Source organism: Nycticebus coucang, chromosome 9 (genome assembly GCF_027406575.1).
Source record: "Nycticebus coucang isolate mNycCou1 chromosome 9, mNycCou1.pri, whole genome shotgun sequence".
NCBI classification, from domain to species: Eukaryota; Metazoa; Chordata; class Mammalia; order Primates; family Lorisidae; genus Nycticebus; species Nycticebus coucang.
The window spans coordinates 115,463,399-115,483,387 of record NC_069788.1 but is presented as its reverse complement, the minus strand read 5'-3'; the positions used below and the strand labels follow the sequence as shown (position 1 = coordinate 115,483,387).

At 38.5% G+C, this 19,989-nt stretch overlaps 2 protein-coding genes across 3 annotated transcripts in view; both read right to left on the bottom strand.

Annotated features, from left to right (window-relative positions):
* The window catches only part of LOC128593656 (cytochrome c oxidase assembly protein COX16 homolog, mitochondrial), a 67,913-nt gene extending 59,222 nt beyond the window's left edge, over nt 1-8,691 (bottom strand). For both annotated transcript variants that reach the window (XM_053601873.1, XM_053601872.1), the window contains exons 1-2: nt 8,586-8,691; nt 3,057-3,765 (exon numbers count right to left, since the gene is read on the bottom strand). In XM_053601873.1, the coding sequence (XP_053457848.1) occupies nt 3,057-3,125 (69 nt within the window). In that variant the 5' untranslated portion in view covers nt 3,126-3,765; nt 8,586-8,691. The remainder of the gene's footprint in view (nt 1-3,056; nt 3,766-8,585) is intronic.
* The window catches only part of SYNJ2BP (synaptojanin 2 binding protein), a 99,668-nt gene that overhangs the window by 24,595 nt on the left and 55,084 nt on the right, over nt 1-19,989 (bottom strand). The window contains exon 4 of the mRNA XM_053601871.1: nt 8,586-18,177. Within this exon, the coding sequence (XP_053457846.1) occupies nt 18,037-18,177 (141 nt within the window). The 3' untranslated portion in view covers nt 8,586-18,036. The remainder of the gene's footprint in view (nt 1-8,585; nt 18,178-19,989) is intronic.

Genomic DNA, 19,989 nt, shown 5'->3' with positions numbered 1-19,989 from the left:
TGCAGATCCCCCTTGACAAAAACTGGGAGACCTGCTGGTTCTAAGTGTTTAAGAAAAGTTCTGTCCAATAAAAAGAAAAATAGTCCAATTAAAAATCAGTGAAAGGATTTGAACAGATATTTCTTCAAAAAAGATATACAAGTGACCAATAAGCAAGTGAAAGATGCTCACCATCCTCAGACATTAGGGAAATACAAATCAAAACCACAACGAGGTAACACTTTGCACGTACTAGAAAGAACGGTAATAAAAAGATAGACAATAACAAGTGTTGACAAGTACATGGAGAAACTGAAAACTTTATACATTGCTGGTAGGAATCTAAAATAATGCAGTCACTTTGGAAAACATCTAACACTTCCTCAAAAGTTAAACTGAGTTACCACATGACCCAGGAATTCCACTTGTAGGTATATACCTTACCCAAGAGAAATGAAAACATACTTCCAACACAAAACTTGTACACAAATGTTCATACCAGTATTCATAATAGTGAAAAAATGGAAACAACCCAAATGTTTATCAATTGTTAAGGGCATAAACAAAATGTTACATATCTAAATAATGGAATATTATATAGCCATACAAGGGCATGAAATATTGATACAGGTTACAATGTGAATGAACCTTGAAAACACTCTAAGTAGAAGAAGCCACATATTGTATTAGTCTATTAATATAAAATGTCCTGGATAAGCAAATCTACAAAAGAAGGAGCTTACCGGTTGCCTAGGGTGGGGTAAGGAGCAGCAGAAAATGGAAAGTGACTGCTAATAATTATGGTGCTTCTTTTGGGGTGATGAATGTATTCTAAAATTATATTGTGGTGATGTCTGCATAACTAAGAATATATTAAAAACAATGGAATTGAACCCTCTAAATTAGTGTACAAACAGGTCACTGGTCAGATTACAAAAGTAAATTCTGTGGACTCAATGGGTAGTGCAGAAGTTGAAACAACAAATACATTCTATTTTTCAAGTAATTTACAAGAGAAGGAGTATTATTAACATATACCTGGTAATCAAAGTCCTCATTTATATGCTATTGAGTTCCTATGAAGCTACAGTATTTAACCAAGAGAGTTAAGTAACATCGACTTGAAAATAAATGCAGTGTAGTAATTATGGTATATTTAACTGATACATGATGAACAGAATGAGTCTTCTGAGCCTACTGAATACAATATTTTCCTCTATAAAATTGTGGTTCACTCTTGAACAACATCAAGGCTGGGGCGCCAACCTTCTGAGGTCAAAAGTCCATGTATAGCTTTTGAGTACTCCTAAACTTAGCCTACTATTGACCAGAAATCTTACTGATTACACATTAACACATACTTTGTACATTCTATGTATTATATATATCATATTCTTCCAATAAAATGAGTTATAAGAAAGAAAATGGTAATAAAAAAATCATAAGGAAATTATATCTACTATTCATTAATTGTAAGTGGTTCATCATAAAGTTTTTCCTCCCTGTTGTCTTCACTTGGTGCAAGCTGAAAAGGAGGAAGAGGAGAGAATGGTCCTCCTGTATCAGGGGTGGCAGAGGTGGAAGAAAATCTGCATATAAATGGACCATGCAGTTCAAACTTATGTTGTTCAAGTGTCAACTGTATTTACATGTTTAGGGCTCATGTTCAGCAACACAGTCTTCCAGGCCTACGCCAGACATAGAGCATTCTAGGGTAATATATTTAAAGAAGGCTACTGTGGTATTTTCCAGTCCACAAACTAAAACAAAGAAGGTACTTCAATGCATAGTTGTTTTAAGACTTTGGCTTTGATAATTTTGAACAGTTAGGACCAAAAATCAAACTGGCTTCTATTGGGACATGGTGGTGACCTTAAGTCAGCAACCACAATCACAATACTTCTGAATGGCTCTCCATTTGAGGGCAGAACAATCTGCAGAGACAGTAGTTTTTGAACATGCCTTGTTATCTACACAAACATAATAACTACATTATCTTATAAAGACAGTTAATCTTTAAACTCTTTAAATGTGCATAACAAAGAGTTTCCTCAAATCCAGATTCATCAAAAATGAGCAAAAACTCATTACTTTTCTAAGGTCACTTCTTTCCTTTAGTCTGCTTAAATACAAAAGCTGGTAACTTCATCTGCACAAACATCTATGCCAAAGTAAGAAACTATTCTGTATTTAAAAGAAAGTAGCTTTTGTTCATATGATTTACCCAGATTATTTCATTTACTATGCTTGGCGAAGCAAAATAACTTGCTGGTGAGCAAAGAGCAAATAAAGTCCTCTGGATTTTAACGCTTGATGGTTTTATGTAAGCCTCCACCTGTATCCTCATGACATCTTTAGGTAATTCTGCAGAATTGGATGCAAACATATAAATACCAAAGCTCCTTGAGACCATTTGGGGGTTACTGCAATGGGGTGGGCAGTGTGCTAAACACTTAATTCACGAGGTCTTATTTAATTCATCACAATAACCCTGAAGAATTAAAGCCAATTCACAAACTAGGATGCTGAGACAGAGAAATACCAGAAATTGTACATTAAGTTAAATACATCTAGTCCCAACTAGATGTATTTAACTTATAATGTTAAATTAAGTTAAATATTAAGTTAAGTTTGATAAATTAAATATCAACTCTCTTGATCCACAGTATTGTCAAAATATAGCTAGGGTTGGGATGGGGTAGACAAACTTAATAATCATCCAGACTTCGATTAAACTCTGGCTCTGATATGTTCTTTGAGCTTCACTTGACTCAACTGTGAATCTGGGACAGTAACAACGAATGGTCATGGCGATGGAAAAGATGCCACACTCACACGTCGGCAGATCCGGTAACCACCGGAGAGGCGGCGGCGAGGACCCGAGATCCCACTACGAGCGAGGGGAGACGACTATAAACAAGACTGCTCAAGAACTCTCCACCTATCGCCAGCCCCTTCCAAACCCGTGTGCTAGTCGTCGACCTCGCTTACTGCAGATTCCCCGTCACCTTGAGCCCTCCTGGGAAGAGATTCCACCCTTTCCGTAATTCTAGCCCCATACTCCTCATGCCACTCACCAACATGGGGACTCCGTAGCGAAGGGTCTTGTTCTTGCGCAACGCACGTATCACCGTGGGTACAAACATGAGTAAATCCTTGGACCTGCTTAGACCTCCAGCGCGGCCCAGCGCAGAGTCCCAAATCTCAGCGGCCCAAACTCTTAATCTACCCAAAAGGACTTCGCTCTTAACTCATCCTTCCTCGGCTCTTCCGGAAGCTGTCCTTTAGTGATACGTCTCCGCCAGGCAAAAGCAATCGATCCAGCGTAACATAATGGCGCATTCGCCCGGAAATTTGGGCGTCTACGGTTTTGGTTCCCTAATGCCAGCAAATCATTGCCATTTAGGCGAGCAGCTTGAATCTAGTATGCAGTCGCTGTCTAATTGTTGTGGAAACTGGTATTTCCCATCTTCTGAGTGTTGTTTGTCTTTGAGATAGAGTCTCGTTTTGTCAGTCGACCCGGCTGGAGTGCAGTGGCGTCTGCAATCTCCAACTCCAGAGAATTGACCCTCCTGCCTCAGACTCCAAAATAGCTGGACTGCGTGCCTACATCTCAGGCCAGGGGAGCTTTTTCTATTCTTAGTAGAGACGGAGTCTCTTGCTAGTCTCCAACTCCTGAGTTCAAGCGATCCTCTTTACTCTGGCATCCCAGAGTGCCAGGATGACACGCGTGAGCCACCCTGCCCAGCCATTAGCTGAGTCTTGATTAACATCTTAGAACACTCCCTGGCAGATAGGAAAAAGAAAACAAAAATGATATTTTAAAGTAGTATCCTAACCGCTGTGGCTGTATGGGATGGAGAATTTACCAACCTTAATAATGGTTTTAAAAGAAATCGCTAGAAATGGTAGGTAGAATGTAACCAGTGTAACGTCTTACACTGAACCTTTAATGCTAATGATTTTACTGCGAGATAGTTTGTAATCTTCAAGAATTTATGAATATCTATTTACACCAAATCAGCAACCACACTGGCTACCTTTTTGGATGTCATTGGACTGATCTAAGAGCACAAAGATAAAGAGATATGATGCCTACCTTAAACTGGTGGGAGGTGAGGCACACAAATGAACGTGTATTTAAAAATACAGTGATAGCTTAGGAAATAAAGCTCCAGCACGCGCCATTTGCCAGAGTGAATCAGAGAAAACCTCACCTACAGCACAGGATGCAAAGTTGTAACATTTCCCATGCTGTCTCTGAAATCTTCCCATCTGTTCCCGCCTCTCTCCATTTCCAGTACCCCCCTCAATGGTCTCCAATGGAGAAACCCCAGACCTGCCTTTAGGCTGCTCCAAGAACACTCATGTCTATAGAACTGTAGCGTCAAATACAAAGGAAGGAGGGTGGAAACATAGTGATTCCCAAGTCTGTCTTCCACACTGCTGAAAGTTATCTAAGCGACATAAAAAATAATGAGATTCACCAGTACATACAGGGTTCACTCCAGTTTTCTTATGGAGGTTTAGGGCCCTTTGTAATATGACTTTGTTCTGCTTTTTCTGCCACTGTTCACTCCATACTCCACCCTGGAGGAAGACTATTCCTTGAAGACTGTGTTCCTGGAATTTCCCTATCTTCAAAATGAAGCTCCAGAAACACCAGCTCTTGAAGTCACCCTACTCCATAGGCAATGTATATTATTCCATCCTCAGAGCTCGGGTAACCTTTGACTAATACATGTATACATCACAGAGCAGTATCGTGCTGTGTTATCATTTGTACTGTACAAAAGTCATTATTGCTCTGATTAGCACATAAGCAAGAATGGGAAGAATACTTCAAAGCTTGAATTTGAACTTTTCGGTACACAGAACATCACCCTACTGGATCTCCCACTCCATCATAGCCCTGCTCCTTGCAAGTAGTTAATAATGGATTAAATCATATACGTATACAGTAGAACTTCTGTATGTTGACCATCCAAGGGACTGTAACAAACTGCTCAACATACAGATGTGGTCAACATAAGGAACTAGGCCTACTGTACTGATATGTACATGTGGTGCATGTCTGGTCTATGAAAATAGATACTAAGGTCAACTTGAGGAAGTGGCCAGTTATGGAGGTTCTACTGTACTCTCAATAGTGTTACAGCCAATAATTTGTTATCCTTTTCAAATAAGGAATATATTCAATTTAAGTGACTATAGGTCTTCAGTCTTTCATTTGTTCATTCATTCAAATAAACATTTATTGTGAACTGTGAGATGGTCCTAAAGGAGTAACTATATGTAGTAGGAATTGCAAGTATGCTGCAAGATTGTCAGGGGACAAAATTTGTGGCAGTGAGGAATTTAAGCACCTATCAAATTGTACTTTATAGATGATAAACCTCATTGTCTATGCACAATGCTTACCTTAAGCATCACTATTATCTACCTCAGTTTCTCCATCTGTTAAACCAGATAAGTGAAATTTGTCATCATTTTACAATTCTCACAAAAAATGTTCACACAATTTCTTACCAGTACGGAATGAATCTGTTGCCTTCTCAGAAATATGGCTCAAATTCTATCTATTTCCAGGGTTCATAAAGAGTCAAAATGTTGACTCTGTTATCTAACTGTTGACTCAGTTATCTTAACTATCCTTCAAGTGGGACTCTTTGAGACAGAGTCTCACTTTGTCAGTAGACCCGGATAGAAAATTTATATCCAGAAAACAAAGCCTCTCCACCACCATGTCAGTTCCTGAGGACTGGTATGTATTTGATATCTAGGCAAATTATATTATCCTCCAGTATCTGCTCTACCAGTATTTAACTCATGCAAGTACATGAAAGTATTGTTATAAAATAGAAAAACCACAAGACTTCTTGAGAGTGTTAACATTTTAGGTTTTAGAATTATGTCCAAAATTCATGTGTATGATATGGAAATATTAATTACTTCATGAATCTTTGTTTGCTTTCATAATGCCATTTTCATCTCCTATCTAATTTGATTCACTGAAAAACCTTTGAGTTTGGGGCAGGACATGACACCAGACTCATTTTATCAGTAAACGAACTGAGGCTCAGAAAGGTTAAGTGGCTTTCACGAGGTTATATTTTGTGAAGTAGTACAAACATCCCAAACAGGACTAAACTTCCTATAGAATTTGATAATATTGACCATGTCCTTGATGTCTTCTCCTGTGGCTGTCATGGATGTTTCACCACCATCCACCCTTCCCAACTCTGAGACTTCTTTTGCTTGTCTTCAGCCTTGTAAACCTTAAGCTGAAGTCCTCAGTCTCTTCTGTTTTTCCTGGTGTCCCAATGACTCTCAAACTTTAGTGGGCACCAGAATCCCCTGGAGAACATTAAAACAGACCACTGGGCCACATCACCTGAGTTTCTGATTCAGGAGGTCATAGATGGGGCCTGAAAATCTACTTTTTTAACAAGCTTCTAGGGGGAATGTGTGCTTTTGTAATATAAGTTAGTAGTGAAACAGGATTTTGTCTATTGAAATTTATGTTAAAAAACCTTGTTAGCAAAATCAAGAAAACTAAAAACCTTCCCAGAAACAATTATATTTAGAAATAGACAAGTGGGACACAGTGACTCACACCTGTAATCCCAACACTCTAGGAGGCCAAAGGGGAAAGGATTGCTTGAGGCCAGGAGTTCAAGACCAACCTGGGCAACACATCAACACCCTGTCTCTAGTAAAAAAAAAAAAAAAAAAGTTACATGTTTGATTCAAGAGTAAGTACAGGCTCAGTGACTGTAGCACAGTGGTTATGGCGACAGCTGCCACAACTGCAACAAAAAATAGTTGGGTGTTGTGGCAGGCGCCTATAGTCCCAGGTACTTGGGAGGCTGAGGCAAGAGAATCACGTAAGCCCAAGAGTTTGAGGTTGCTGTGAGCTATGACACTACAGCACTCTACCAAGGGTGACATAGTGAGACTCTGTCTCAAAAAAAAAAAAACAGCTTGGCACCTGTAGCTCAGCGGCTAGAGCACCAGCTGTGTACACTGGAGCTGGCGGGTTCAAACCCAGCCCCGGCCTGCCAAACAACAATGACAACTATAACCAAAAAATAGTCAGGTCTTGTGGCAGGCGCCTGTAGGCCCAGCTACTTGGTAGGCTGAAGCAAGAGAATCACTTAAGCCCAAGAATTTGAGGTTGCTGTGAGCTGTGACGTCACAGCACTCTACTCTGTCTCAAAAAAAAAAAAAAGTAAGTACAGTATACTTTTATCTCAACATTAAACTTTTTGAAAAACAGACCATTAAAAAATGGTCTGTATGTGTGTTCTGTGTTGCTTTAACATGCTCAAATAACATCAGTTATCTACCACTAGTTTAAAACAATTAGTAAAATATTATTGTACAGTTTCTTTTTAAAAAAGCACAATGCACATCCAATAAAAGTCAAACTTAACATCTCACGAGTGAATCTACTTCCTAAATAACCCACTTCAATATCAAATAAGACTATTTTGAATAACCTTCAGGTGGAAGAGGATATAGGATATAAAAATAGAAATTATATTATGGTAATTAACAAAAAGTTCATATGAAGTTCTATGATTGTACATGACTGAAAATAAACATGCAACTATGTAAAGGAAAAGAACCCCCCAATAAGAAGAAAAGAAAGCATATACAGGGAATCAATCAAAATAAAAGCTAAAATAAGAGAAACAGAAAACAAATACAAATAATAAAAAAGCTGGTTATTTGAAAAAAAATTAATGAATAAAAAATATATTAAATATATGGTAGGAATCAGATATATAAAAAAGTGAAAATAATTACATGAGAATGTCACGTTCTAATTTATTATAATTGAACAGCTGGAGAAATTGATGGTTTTGTGACAAAACATAAATGATCATTTAAAAGCTGAGCATACCAACTACTGAGGAAATGAAAATCTAACATTAAAGAAGGAATACTATGTCCTTAGCTGTTAAAACAAAAGGAAAAGTTCACCTTAATTTAGCCATACAGTGACTCTCTTTCAAGTGTCCAGAGAAAAACTGTTCTTTTTAGCAAACAGACCAGGGGAGTAGACGGGACAAAATTTAACAGTGGAAATACAGTATATTTTACTTATTATCCAACATCCCTTACAGCACAAAGTTCCCTTTAAAAGACACTTTAAGATCTTATACCCATTATCTAAAAGTATTTACCTCAACTTAGCACATCTCCTGAATACTAGATTTATTTAAATTCAAAGATAAATTCCCTGACTTCCTAAAATAATGCTGAGATAAAGTAAAGCTTCTGAAAGAAAAAGAAAGAAGGAAGGAAAGAAGGAGGGAGGGAGGAAGAAGCTTCTTACACTTTCCCTATTACCAGTCTGTCACTTACTTTGGTGTAGCTAAGACAAGCCTTAAAAGACCACTGCAGTGATGCTGTTAAATTTCCTTACTCCAGCCTCCCCTCTCCACAGAGCCAGATTAAAATATGTTTCTTATTCCCTCCACCCCTGTGTGAAATTGTGTTTCTTTTTCTATTAAGATCTTCACGGGGATTATTACTTGGTCCTCTCACTGCCTTATAGGAATTTACCATTTTCTAAATTCAAAGGCTTTTCCTCTGACCTTATATATGATCACAGAGCTGAGATCAAAGACCACGTTTTCTAGTCATTTGAAGGTTTCTGGAAGTATTTGACTTCTTAAGCTTTGTCCTTTATGTCCTCTCTGGAAGCAAAGCTCTTCACTGTCCTTAAAAAAAAAAAAATGTTACAGGGTTCATTTATGGAGGATTCAGAAGAGATTCCAGTTAGGCTGTGGAGAGAAGCCTCCTGCAGTCTGACCAAGTTCACCTGGGGGAGAAGGGATGTATTAAGGGAATCAAGTCTAAGGTGCTCTCAGACTTGACCAACCAAGCTTGAAAAGAGAGAAAAGACTTCCCTGAGGAAATGATACCAAGTGAGAATTTAGCCAGAAAATCCGTGGAAGAGAAGACATGCACATACACACACTCAACGTCTGAGGGAAAACCCTGCAGTGAGGAGCCTGGCAGTTTTGAGTTACTGAAAGACCAATGAGGACAGGTGTCAGAATAAAAGGTTGCAGTGGGAAATGAAGAGAGTTTGAAGAAATACGTAGGAACTAGATCATGCAATGTCTTATCAGTTATGTCAAGTATTTTGGACTGACTCCTAAGAAATTTCTAGGGGATTTTTAAGCAGGAAAGAGACAATTGATTCCATGTTTTACCAGAATCTCTTTAGATAGTCTGTGCAGAAAAACTGCAAAGGAATCCAGGGGATAGTGACAGAGGACAGTTAGGAAGCTAATGCAGTAGTCCAAGTAAAACCGGATGTTGGTTTGGATTAAGATTCAAGGAACAATGTGAGCAGTTGGTGATAACCATTGGGAAACAGAATGAAATGCTTAAAGCAAACAGGTCCTTGAAGTAAACAGTCCCAAGGACTACTGGGTGTGCAAGGGCATTTGATGTGGCTGAAAACACTATTAGGACAGATTAATAGCCTTTGCTTCAGATAATGGTAGTTGTCCAACAAAGCTGGATTAAAACCTCTTTTCTGTAGAGTGGTTCCTGATTAACCATTGATCTCATGCACAGAGTTTGAAATGCAGTTCCACTGTGGATGAGGACAGATGAAAACTATGAAATGCAAGAACCACTCCCCATTAACTGCGTGGGGTTTTGGTAGGTATCACTGCCAGACTCTAGCATACAGTGATAGGAGATAGACATTATTTTAACTAAAATAATTTATTATGGGATAGGAAATTAGCTAACCAAGGTTTTTAGAAAGGTATATAAAATGAAATTATGAATTTTCCTTTCTTTGAAACATAGGGTCTTGCTCTGTCAGCTGGGCTAGGGTGCAGTGGCGTCATCATAGCTCACTGCAACCTCAAACTTCTGGGCTCAAGGAATCCACCTGAGTCAGCCTCTAGAGTAGCTGGGACTATAGGCACCTACCACCAGACGCAGCTGTGACAGTGTATTAGTCACGTCTTTTTTTTTTTTTGTAGAGACAGAGTCTCACTGTACCGCCCTCGGTAGAGTGCCGTGGCATCACACGGCTCACAGCAACCTCTAACTCTTGGGCTTAGGCAATTCCCCTGCCTCAGCCTCCCGAGCAGCTGGGACTACAGGCGCCCATCACAACGCCCGGCTATTTTTCTGTTGCAGCTTGGCCGGGGCTGGGTTTGAACCCGCCACCCTCGGCATATGGGGCCGGCGCCCTACTCACTGAGCCACAGGTGCCGCCCTTAGTCACGTCTTTTATGTTTTGTATTCTGATTCTTTTACATTTGAGGCCTTGCTGACCTTGGGCGGACTGCTTCTCCCATGGTTAGCCAATTCTTAGAGATGGTAAAAAACTTACACACGAGTGTACCTCTCAAACACAAACCAACCAATCCAGGGGTCACATCCCCAACCACCTCCTTTTTCAAGCTCTTATATTCTAGGCCTACTCTACTCATCCCAGGGCCAGGTACCAGACAACTAAGGACAGCCCTTATGCCACAGAACCCAATGAAAGTATTTAAATGAGCCAATTCTAAACTTGCTTACCCTGCCTCACTTGTTCCTTCCCATGAAAACCAGTGAAGACTCTTGCCGACACGCCCTCCTCCCTACAAACCCAGTGCTTCCGTGTAGGAAGCCTCATGCTGTGGTATGCTCCCTTCTCTGCAGAACTGTGATTAACAAATTTTCTTCTCAATGGCAGTCATCTCCTTCTTGCTATACCTCAATTTTTCTATTATTACATATTATTTTCCAAAGGGTAAAACTACCTACCATACTTATTCCCTATCTTTCATCTGCACCTGAAGTGATATCCAAAAATTTCCTGTGAATATGTTATTCTTCTATATACTTTATTTCCCTCTTGAATTGAATCAAAAGATAAAAATGTGGTGGTGTAGAAGGAGCACAGAAAAAGTTCTGGTTCAAATCTTGACTCCCTTAAAACAGCTAGAACAGTAATTCACATCTCTATTTTTCCATGTTTAAAATGGGGGAACTAATTTTGATGTTAGGCTTATTTTAAGCATTAAACAAAATAACTTCTACAAAGGGAGTACTCAATCTGGCTAATATTTTTATGTGAATCCTTGAATCCTGAATGATGTCATGGCCGTGATGGGTGCTCAGTCAAGTCTGATAATGCTGAAGCTACTCAAGAAACTTTTGTTGGAGTTTGCCTGGCTTCGCTTTCTTAAAGAACTTATTTTTTTAAAAAGAACCATTCCTAGGAAATGAGTCAATGCCTTTCAATTTGGGGCTCAAAGGGGCCAACCTTTGGGAGCTCTATCCTCTCATTTTTACTCCCAAAGGTCCATCTCAACATACAATACTCTTTACCAGTGATGCTCAAACTATAGTCTGGCAGGGTCTCCCGTTTTTGTAAATAAAGTTTTATTTATACCCTTTTGCTAATAGACTGTCTGTGGTTGCTTTCACACTATAAAGACCTGAAACCTGCTAGCCTAAAATAGTTACTATCTGGCCCTTTAAGAAAAAGTTAGCTAACCCCTTGTCTTTGCTGTTTTAAGTCTGGTTTCTTTCTGTGCTGGATTAAAAATGCCCATAAAATCTTTGCACTACTTCCATCAAGAGGTGGAGATGGAGTCCCCTTCCACAGTGACTCTGGGCTTGACCATGAATAGCTCTGGCCAATAAGACATCAGCAAATGTGACAAATGCAAAGGCTCGATAATGTATTCACATTGCTTGCCTTCTTGGGATGTTTCCCTGAGGCCCCCAGTGTTGTGAAGAAGTCCAGTCGAGTATACTGGAAGAGAGGCCACATGGACAATCAAGGCACCCTAGTCAATAGCCAGCACTGCCAGAAACCATCTTGGACCACCCAACCCTGGTTACCCATCAGATGACTGCAGCTTCATGAGTGATCCCAGGTGTTATCAGCAGAAGAAATACTTAGTCAACTGACAATATCTTTAAAGAAAATTGTTAGTACATTTGTTTTAAGCACTTAGCTTTACAGTGGGTAATCGATTATGTAATCAGTAAGTGACACAACTTTGCCCATCAAGGAAGAAAAAGGCCATTCTATACTAGTTATTGACTTGCAACTTGACTACAGGTCTGAACTTTGCTTAACAGTGTAAACTGCCTTTTCTCTTCATATCAAAGGAAGCTGCTATAGGCAACCTGACTCGGGCCAAAGGTCAATATTCAGTTCTGACAAGTCTGTATTCATCCTACGGCATAAACTCATTTCTGCCTTCTATGTATCTTTGGGGAATGGAAGGGATGCAAGTAAGATAGCAAATATTGGTCACTGCTTTCAAACATTGTATATATATACAGAATGGTGCTGCTATTGCTCCTGTTAAAGAACATTTAACCTAGTGCAATTTTCTATTATCTATAATGGAAGGCTGTGACAGTATAGTTAAATCAAATTGAACATAATAAACTTTAATTTCTAGAATGGTAGGAGAGCAATGGACTCCTCATTGGCTTGAAGTACATTCCCAGGTGTGGAACTGACTAGCTATGTATCTGAGCAAGTTATTAACTTCTTTAAGTATTGAGTTACGTTATCTATAAAAATGGGAATGTTCATAGCGCTTTGCATAGATGTGAGAATTTGTTATTAATTGTGCAAAAAGGATGGCCCAATGCAGTACCTGATACCACAGAAACTGGAAGACAGTATAGTGTTGTTATGGTTATGAACACAGGTTGTGAACTCAGACTGCCTGAGTTTAAATCCCAGCTCTGTCACTTAGTAACTATATAACCTGGACAAGTTGCTTAACCTCTCTATGCTCTGCTTACCTCATCTGTAAAATGGAAATAATAGCAGTTATCTCATAGTTTTGAGGCTTAAATGAATATATGCAAAGGGCTTAGAACAAAAGCTGGAATATTAGTAATAATTCTATAATTGCTTGTTCATTATTACTATCATTCGCAATGTCATGATAGTGACATTTATCTCCTATGTCAAAGCCAAGCTTCAAATTGATCATTTAAATTTCTTTCCCATTTTCATTTTTCTGTCAGATGTGTTGCTCTAACAAGGATGCAGAAAAAGTAGATATTTAACCAACAGTTTCCAAAGTAAGATGAAAAAAAGATTGCAAAGATTCAATGGCAAATTCAGGAAGTTTTTATTGAATGCCAGTACTGGCTAGGCACAGTTAGATAAACTATTATCTCATGTGCAGTATCTTATATCAAATAGCAAAGCTTAAGAGAGATCATCATAGATTTTGATGACCTCATTAACATAATCTGTCATGATAGTCCCTAGATAATGTTTTGTATCTATGTGTCTTCCAAGTTGCTACAGGACTGTATTGGATCTGAGACACTGCTGTTTATATCCAGGGATGCAAGGTGATTTTAAAAAGTAGAAAGGCAGCAAAACAAAATAAGGTTCATAAGAAAAATAATTTTTATAAGAATTTGGCCTGGAGGTAAATTGCACATATATCTGTAAGCAAATTCGCCATCAGCATTGCAGATATGAGATTAAAATGTGACTCAATCTGTGTCTCCATTTGAAATCTACAAACTAGGAAGAAGGATCATCCCATTTTCCTGTGATTAATCAATAAATTTAATGATTAAATAAAGTTCTTTTGTAAATGACTGTTGATTAATAATTGACTTGTATTTGAAAACATACTTCAGCCCTCTCTACCCTCTTCCCTTTTTTCCCCTGCAAAAAGAGAACATGAACAGTGTGGAAAACTTCTACAAATAGGACCTAGTGTTTGCTCTAACTTGATTCCTTAAATGCAGCAATGCTTTTACAATATAGGTTTTTATGCAGTATCATTAAGTGCTTCAGGTAAGCAGGTCAAGTGCTTTGTATTCTGTATATAAATATCAGTATCACACGTGAGTCTATGGCATTAAGAATCTGATTCTGATCAGAGCAGAATTCCTTTGATCAGAGTAGAATTCTTAAAATACTGTCTTTTCATCACAACTGCCCATTTGGTTGTGAGAACTGGTCTCAAAAAGATTTACAGTTAAAATAGAAACAACCAAAAGTTCTTAACCTAAGATAGCAACCAACTCTAAACCTACTATAGGCAAGAGGTAGAGAGTTCCCTAACTCAAACCTTCTAGGTAATGTTAGAAAAATACTTTTAACATCAGGATCACCCACATGTTTCCCCACTCTAATATGCTGAGTTATTTCAGTTTAGAGTGATTGTATCTTAAATAAAATATCTTTGTACTTTCAGCACCTAGCACACAGTAAGCAGTCACTAGCTACTTGCTTAATGAAGGGAACTCTTTCCAAAGATAAATTTCCACTAAAATTGACTAGAATAAAATCTTTATTGGCTCTACATGAAACTACATTAACTGTATTTCACCATATATTTGACAGTCTTATAGTGCCTTGTGTTTTTCTTTAAATAAACATTTTTAAAATTGCTTATTGACTGCAGTCAAAAACATCCCTAGTTTACAACTATTAATCTCAGAACTCATCTGATTGCATTTGATGTTAGATTTTTCTCAGACTGCTTTATGGAATCTTCCGGTAATGATGCTTACAATACCTTTTACCTGTCTATCAGTTCCTCTGGTCTCTATTCAGGCCCAGGGAGAGAAGATGGAAGTAGACTGAGGCAAAACAGATAGTTTCATATATGTTTACATAGTGAACACATTCAAAACCCAAATATGAGACACAAGGGTCATCTCCGCAACAGTCTGATCATAGTTAAGTGAGCTCACCTCTCTTGACCCTTGATTTTTTTCATCTCTAAGACAGATTCATGGTTCTGGTTCCTCATTAGCGTCAATGTTCTATGACTTGGTTGTAATTTAATAGATGCACAAACTGAAATGCTCACTAATTGTACATTTTGCTGGAGGCTGATCAGTCTTTAGTGCTGAAAGAATTAGTGCTGAATTAGTGCTGAAAGAATGTTCCACTTCTTACTTGGGACAGAAGCTGAGAGAGCTGAGATCTGAAAAGGCCGAAGTTTTTGATTTTGGCTGGAGCAATGTCTGTATGTAACTTAATTTAAATAGTGTCAAGGTTTAAATGCCAGTGTCTTCAACGAAGGATGTACACTGGAAATCACCTGATGAACTTCATTTCACTGCTGCCTCAGTCCCACCCCAAGAGATTCCTGTTTAATTGGTCTGGCGTGAGTTTCCAGTAATGCTGACATTTTCATTTCAGAGACCTTGCTTTGAGAACCACTACCAGTGAGGTAATATCATTGATGATAGCACCAAAAGTTCTGAGTTTAAGTCTTCATTCTATTATTACCACCTATGGAATCTTAAGAAGTAATTTACTCTCTCATCTTTAGCCTCTTTCTAACAATACTTAGATCCTAGAGTTGTGAGGCATATGTAAATAAGTACCAATTCCAGTTTGGTACAGTCCCTGGCACAGAACACAATAACAAGTATCAACTCCTTTTTCCCATTATCCATGGCTAGATAGTACAATTAATTAAATTAATAACATATAAACTAAAACTTTGCAGGAAAAGAAAATAGAGACAATTGAAGCAAACAATATCTTATTAGAATTATATACAAAACAGAATTAAAAAATAGAGAGAAATGCCTGAAAGTATAGGGTCTTAAAAATACCTTTGTTCAATTTTCAAAACTTTAAACATAATGATTTAGGTGGTAGGAACATTATTACAATCTATAAAATGGCAGGTATATTAGATTCATCTAAAAAGAACAGGAATTTTTTTTACAATCAATAACAGATTCTGATACCTCATCTATGATCACTTTAGTTTGCCATAAAAATCAGAATTAGTGTACCTGCCTAAAACTTTAATATACAGATCTGTAAAGCCTATTTAATTTCTGAGACAAAAAAGTGCATCAGAATCCCTATTATTAACCAAAGCAAAACTTCTACTAACAATGCGATAGGTGTTTTTTTCTTCTTTTATTTACATATACTAAGAAACATAACCAAAGACCTTTTCTTTCCTGCTTGCCATGTGTTTCATTTTGTGTGTCTCAAGGTCCTGTCAGGAGTTAATGTCCAAATCCTAAAAATGCTGGGCGGTGCGCAGACACGCCGTGGAAGCCGCCGCGCAGAAGGCACCAGAGGCAGTGCCCCCAGAATGTGGCTGGTTGAAGTGCCAACTGGAATGCTGTCAGTGTTTCTCTGTGGAACCTACAATGAGTCTAGTTGTGTAAGTGAGTCTCAAAGGTACTGAACAGTTTAGGTTAAAAGGCATAGTTATGCTAGGATTGATACTAACAGTTGACCCAGAGGCAAGGTCTTACGGGACCTTTCATTTTTAAAAGCTTTCTCTTTCCCATCTAGTCTGATGCCATTATGTGATAGCTTTTTCTGAATTTCTAAAAAAAAAAAAAAAAGGCAAAAAGACTGCAATGGTTGGCTGCATATCTTCTTTTTTGCTGCATCAAGTTCTGCATGGTACCCATTTCTTTAATTTTCTCTTGCTGTCTGCAATATAAACTTGATACCAACTTAACAATGTCCTGCTTGTGTGGCTAATTCATTTTAAGCATTCTCTCTGACTGGAACCAGAAAGCACTTTGGGCAATATACATTTGAATTATTTGTAAAAGTGTCTGGACAAACCTGATGTCCCATCAACATCTGTTTAGTTACTAGATAGTCTACACTAAAAACGAATAGAATTCGTTGCCTGAGAGCAAATCCTTATAACCTTGCAGTCAAAATTATAGAAGGCCTAAGTATGGCCAGCATATTTGGAGAATGTAAATGATTTTTTTTTTTAACTAGAAATTTTCTTGGTTCAGCTGTCCAAACCTTAACTAAACATGAACAGGATGGTTCCTGCCTCACGGATATCCTTGGTACTTCCTAGTCTCCCTTCATTCATATCCTCCTTACAGGCTCCATGAAGCACTCACCAAATCCCACTATCCCCTAAAGCAAACAAAACATTTTTCCTCCCCTTCTCTGCAAACAGTTTATTAATTAAACAGTATTTAGCACCTTCAAAAAAAACTACCTATCCAGGCCCTCTCATTTTAACTAAATGAGAAGCAGAAGCTGACTTCATACCTATCCCACCAGGGAGGCAGTTCCTCCTCTCAGGTTTTCCTGTCACTAGAGTCCAGAAAGACTGAGGGCCTGAGAGGGTCCATGGGCTGCGCTGGAGGAATTATCTTGTGTTCTTTAGGGTTTTCTCCCTGGGTTAGTTTGGCCCCATCACCACAGCCCCAACCACAACTATTCCAGCCTTTTCTTTAATAGAACTAAAGAGGTACCAAGAAAATCACTAGGGCAGCCCAGATACTGGTTAAGATTTACTTATCCCCAAAGTTTTCTGACTGGATTGACATAAGCAGAGCTGGATTATGGCAACTTACTTCACCATTGCAATTATGAGAAGAAATGTTGCTTTTCTAAGACTTTTAATGAGTCATTCCAGTTATTTTTTTAAATGACCCAGACTGAACATCCTCTTTAAGGCTCACTCTTGTTCCTACTACATATGCTCCACAAGTATCTTTACAGAGTAGCTTTCCTACCTCTTTACTTCTTCATAGGCGACACCACACACTATTATATATGCATATGTATATGTGTGTTTTGTAAAAAAAGTAAAAAATGCTCTTCTCATTCTCCTTTATCTGATATAGGCACCAAGTTTATAGTTAAAAATTAAATAAAGGCCACAAAAACTTTCCAAGGAAGGATCATTAACAACAAAAATCCTCTCTTCTTCCACTATCATGCAGCTGGCCTTTAAGGCATGCCAGCTAAGAAAAAAGGATCATCCACAGTGACTGGACCTTTTCCTCTTTCGGCACTAGCTGAATTTCTATTGAAAGTACTGTGAAAAATATAACTCCTCTTTTTTTTTTTTTGTCTTCAGCTTTCCTTCAAGCAATACCATTACTTTCCCATGAGAATATGAAGATTTTGGAGATTTTGAACAGCAAGGTTCAGGGTGGGTATTAGTCACTTTAAATCATTTGTTGGCTATGCAGAGAGGAAAAGATATGGGAGAATGGCAGGGGCGGAGGGTAGGAGAAATGTATCTTCATTGGGAGCACTGAAAGAAAGCAAGTTTTTCAAAGTTTTTGCTGGTATCTCATGAAAGCCCAGGCTGCTACCATGGTGAGGGCAAACACTGGCACCAGCACCATAAATATGGGAATACCACTTGGGTCCCCTTCACCTCGATGTCCTGTAGGTCCATTCTGCACCTGTAACTGGAAGGGGAAGAAAAATGTTATAACTCTAGTGACAAATGTATGTTTACAACTGAAATGTCCAGGTGATACATCATCTGGGTCTATAGTCTGTAGACCACCCAAAGGTATAACCCGCAAGCACTACCTAGCAGGATTCCTCTCTTTGTCCTGAGCTGATACATCAGTGTCACAGCATCTTCAGGAAGAAAATAGGTCTGATGAGGAGGTATTTAACCTTAAAGTGCTACTGACATAAAGGAACTCCTAAAGTCAAGTCAGATACCTTCTGTTTCCATACTTCTGCCACCTCAGTATTTGCATATCAGGAAAATAAAAATATAAGATGAAACCTATTATTGGGAGGGGAGCTAGAGCTTTCTGGAAATGTTTACTTCGAAAGATCACCAGTAATCAAAAGGCAGAAGACCAGATCTGGGCAATGTCAATACAGGTGCAATGCCATCACTTGAAATGCTTTCCAATTCCCAAGAGGTGCTTATTCCCTCCTAAGATAGGGTCTTATCCTTCATCTCCTAGTTTGACATATATTGAACATAGAGGTAAAAAATTCACAGGTAAGTAAAAAGAAATTATATACTAGTAGTTATAATTTTCTATTGCCTAGTGCTTCCTTTTGAGGCTGGATGGTCTTCATTTCAGTCATTTCATTCTGGGTGGCTCTTAACATCAATTTTTAATGAGTAACTTATAATAATTATGGTGCCATCTTGTTCTATTAGATTTAACCTCCTCATTATAATCTAAAACTCTGACCCTTCAATCTGAAAGGTGAGACTGTATGAACTGCTATTATACCTGCTACTGGACCCCTACATCCTTCATCCATTTGTTGATGAGATGTCCTGAGAGGGCATGCTTAATGGGAAGACATGGTTTTTAGGGCTAGGCAAATTCCCTGAGCAGAAGGGTCTGTTTTATTAGGAATTATTTATGGATGTTTCCTATAAGTAAACATTAAAAGTCACATCCCACATACCTATCAAAAGACCTGGAATCAAATCTAAAGGGTGGCTATATTCACTTGTCTTTATCTACTGGATAACTCTGCCATGCTTTGGAAACAGAGAAGAGCCAAGGCAGAAGCAGCTGATGACCAATACTGTCCCTTAGTGACCTGTTCCCTAATCCATTACACCCAGATTCTGCTTGCAACCCTGGGTGTTTTCTCAGATATATTTTATGTTTTGTCTTTTCTACTTTTTTAGGCACTCCTCTCAATGTTCTTCGGCCTGTGAAGCTTTACTCAGCTGCTTAGTAAGAAAAAGAGTACAGCAATTTATGAAGGCATAAACTTAAAGGCATACTGAACCTGTCTTGTGGTACACTCAGAAATCCTCGGTGCTACAGGATGAATAATATCTACCTAGGCTTCACTTTACATCATCCAAATTATAAAACACAAGAAAATAAGAAGCAGAGGTAGGGATGGGTGCTGCCTTGACTGAATTCTGAATCCATTTCCTTTTTCCCGGAGCTTTCCTTTCAACCCTAGAGCTTTGGTCAAGAGGGCCACTCACTTGAGAAGTAAAAGGTGCATGGCAGTGATGGGAAAAAGCACATAGTGCTACCAGAAAGCTTACTATCTTTGTAGAGTTTTATTTTATAAATTTTAAAAAATTATTTGGTTTTTTTTTTAGAGACAGGGTCTCATTTTGTTGCCCAGGCAGCGGCCCACCTGTTAACAGTTGACTGTAACCTTGAACTCCTGAGCTCAAGTTATCCTTCCATCTCAGCCTCCTGAGTAGCTAGGACTACAGGTGCATACCACTACACCTGGCTATTTTTAAATTTTTTGTAGAGACAGGGTCT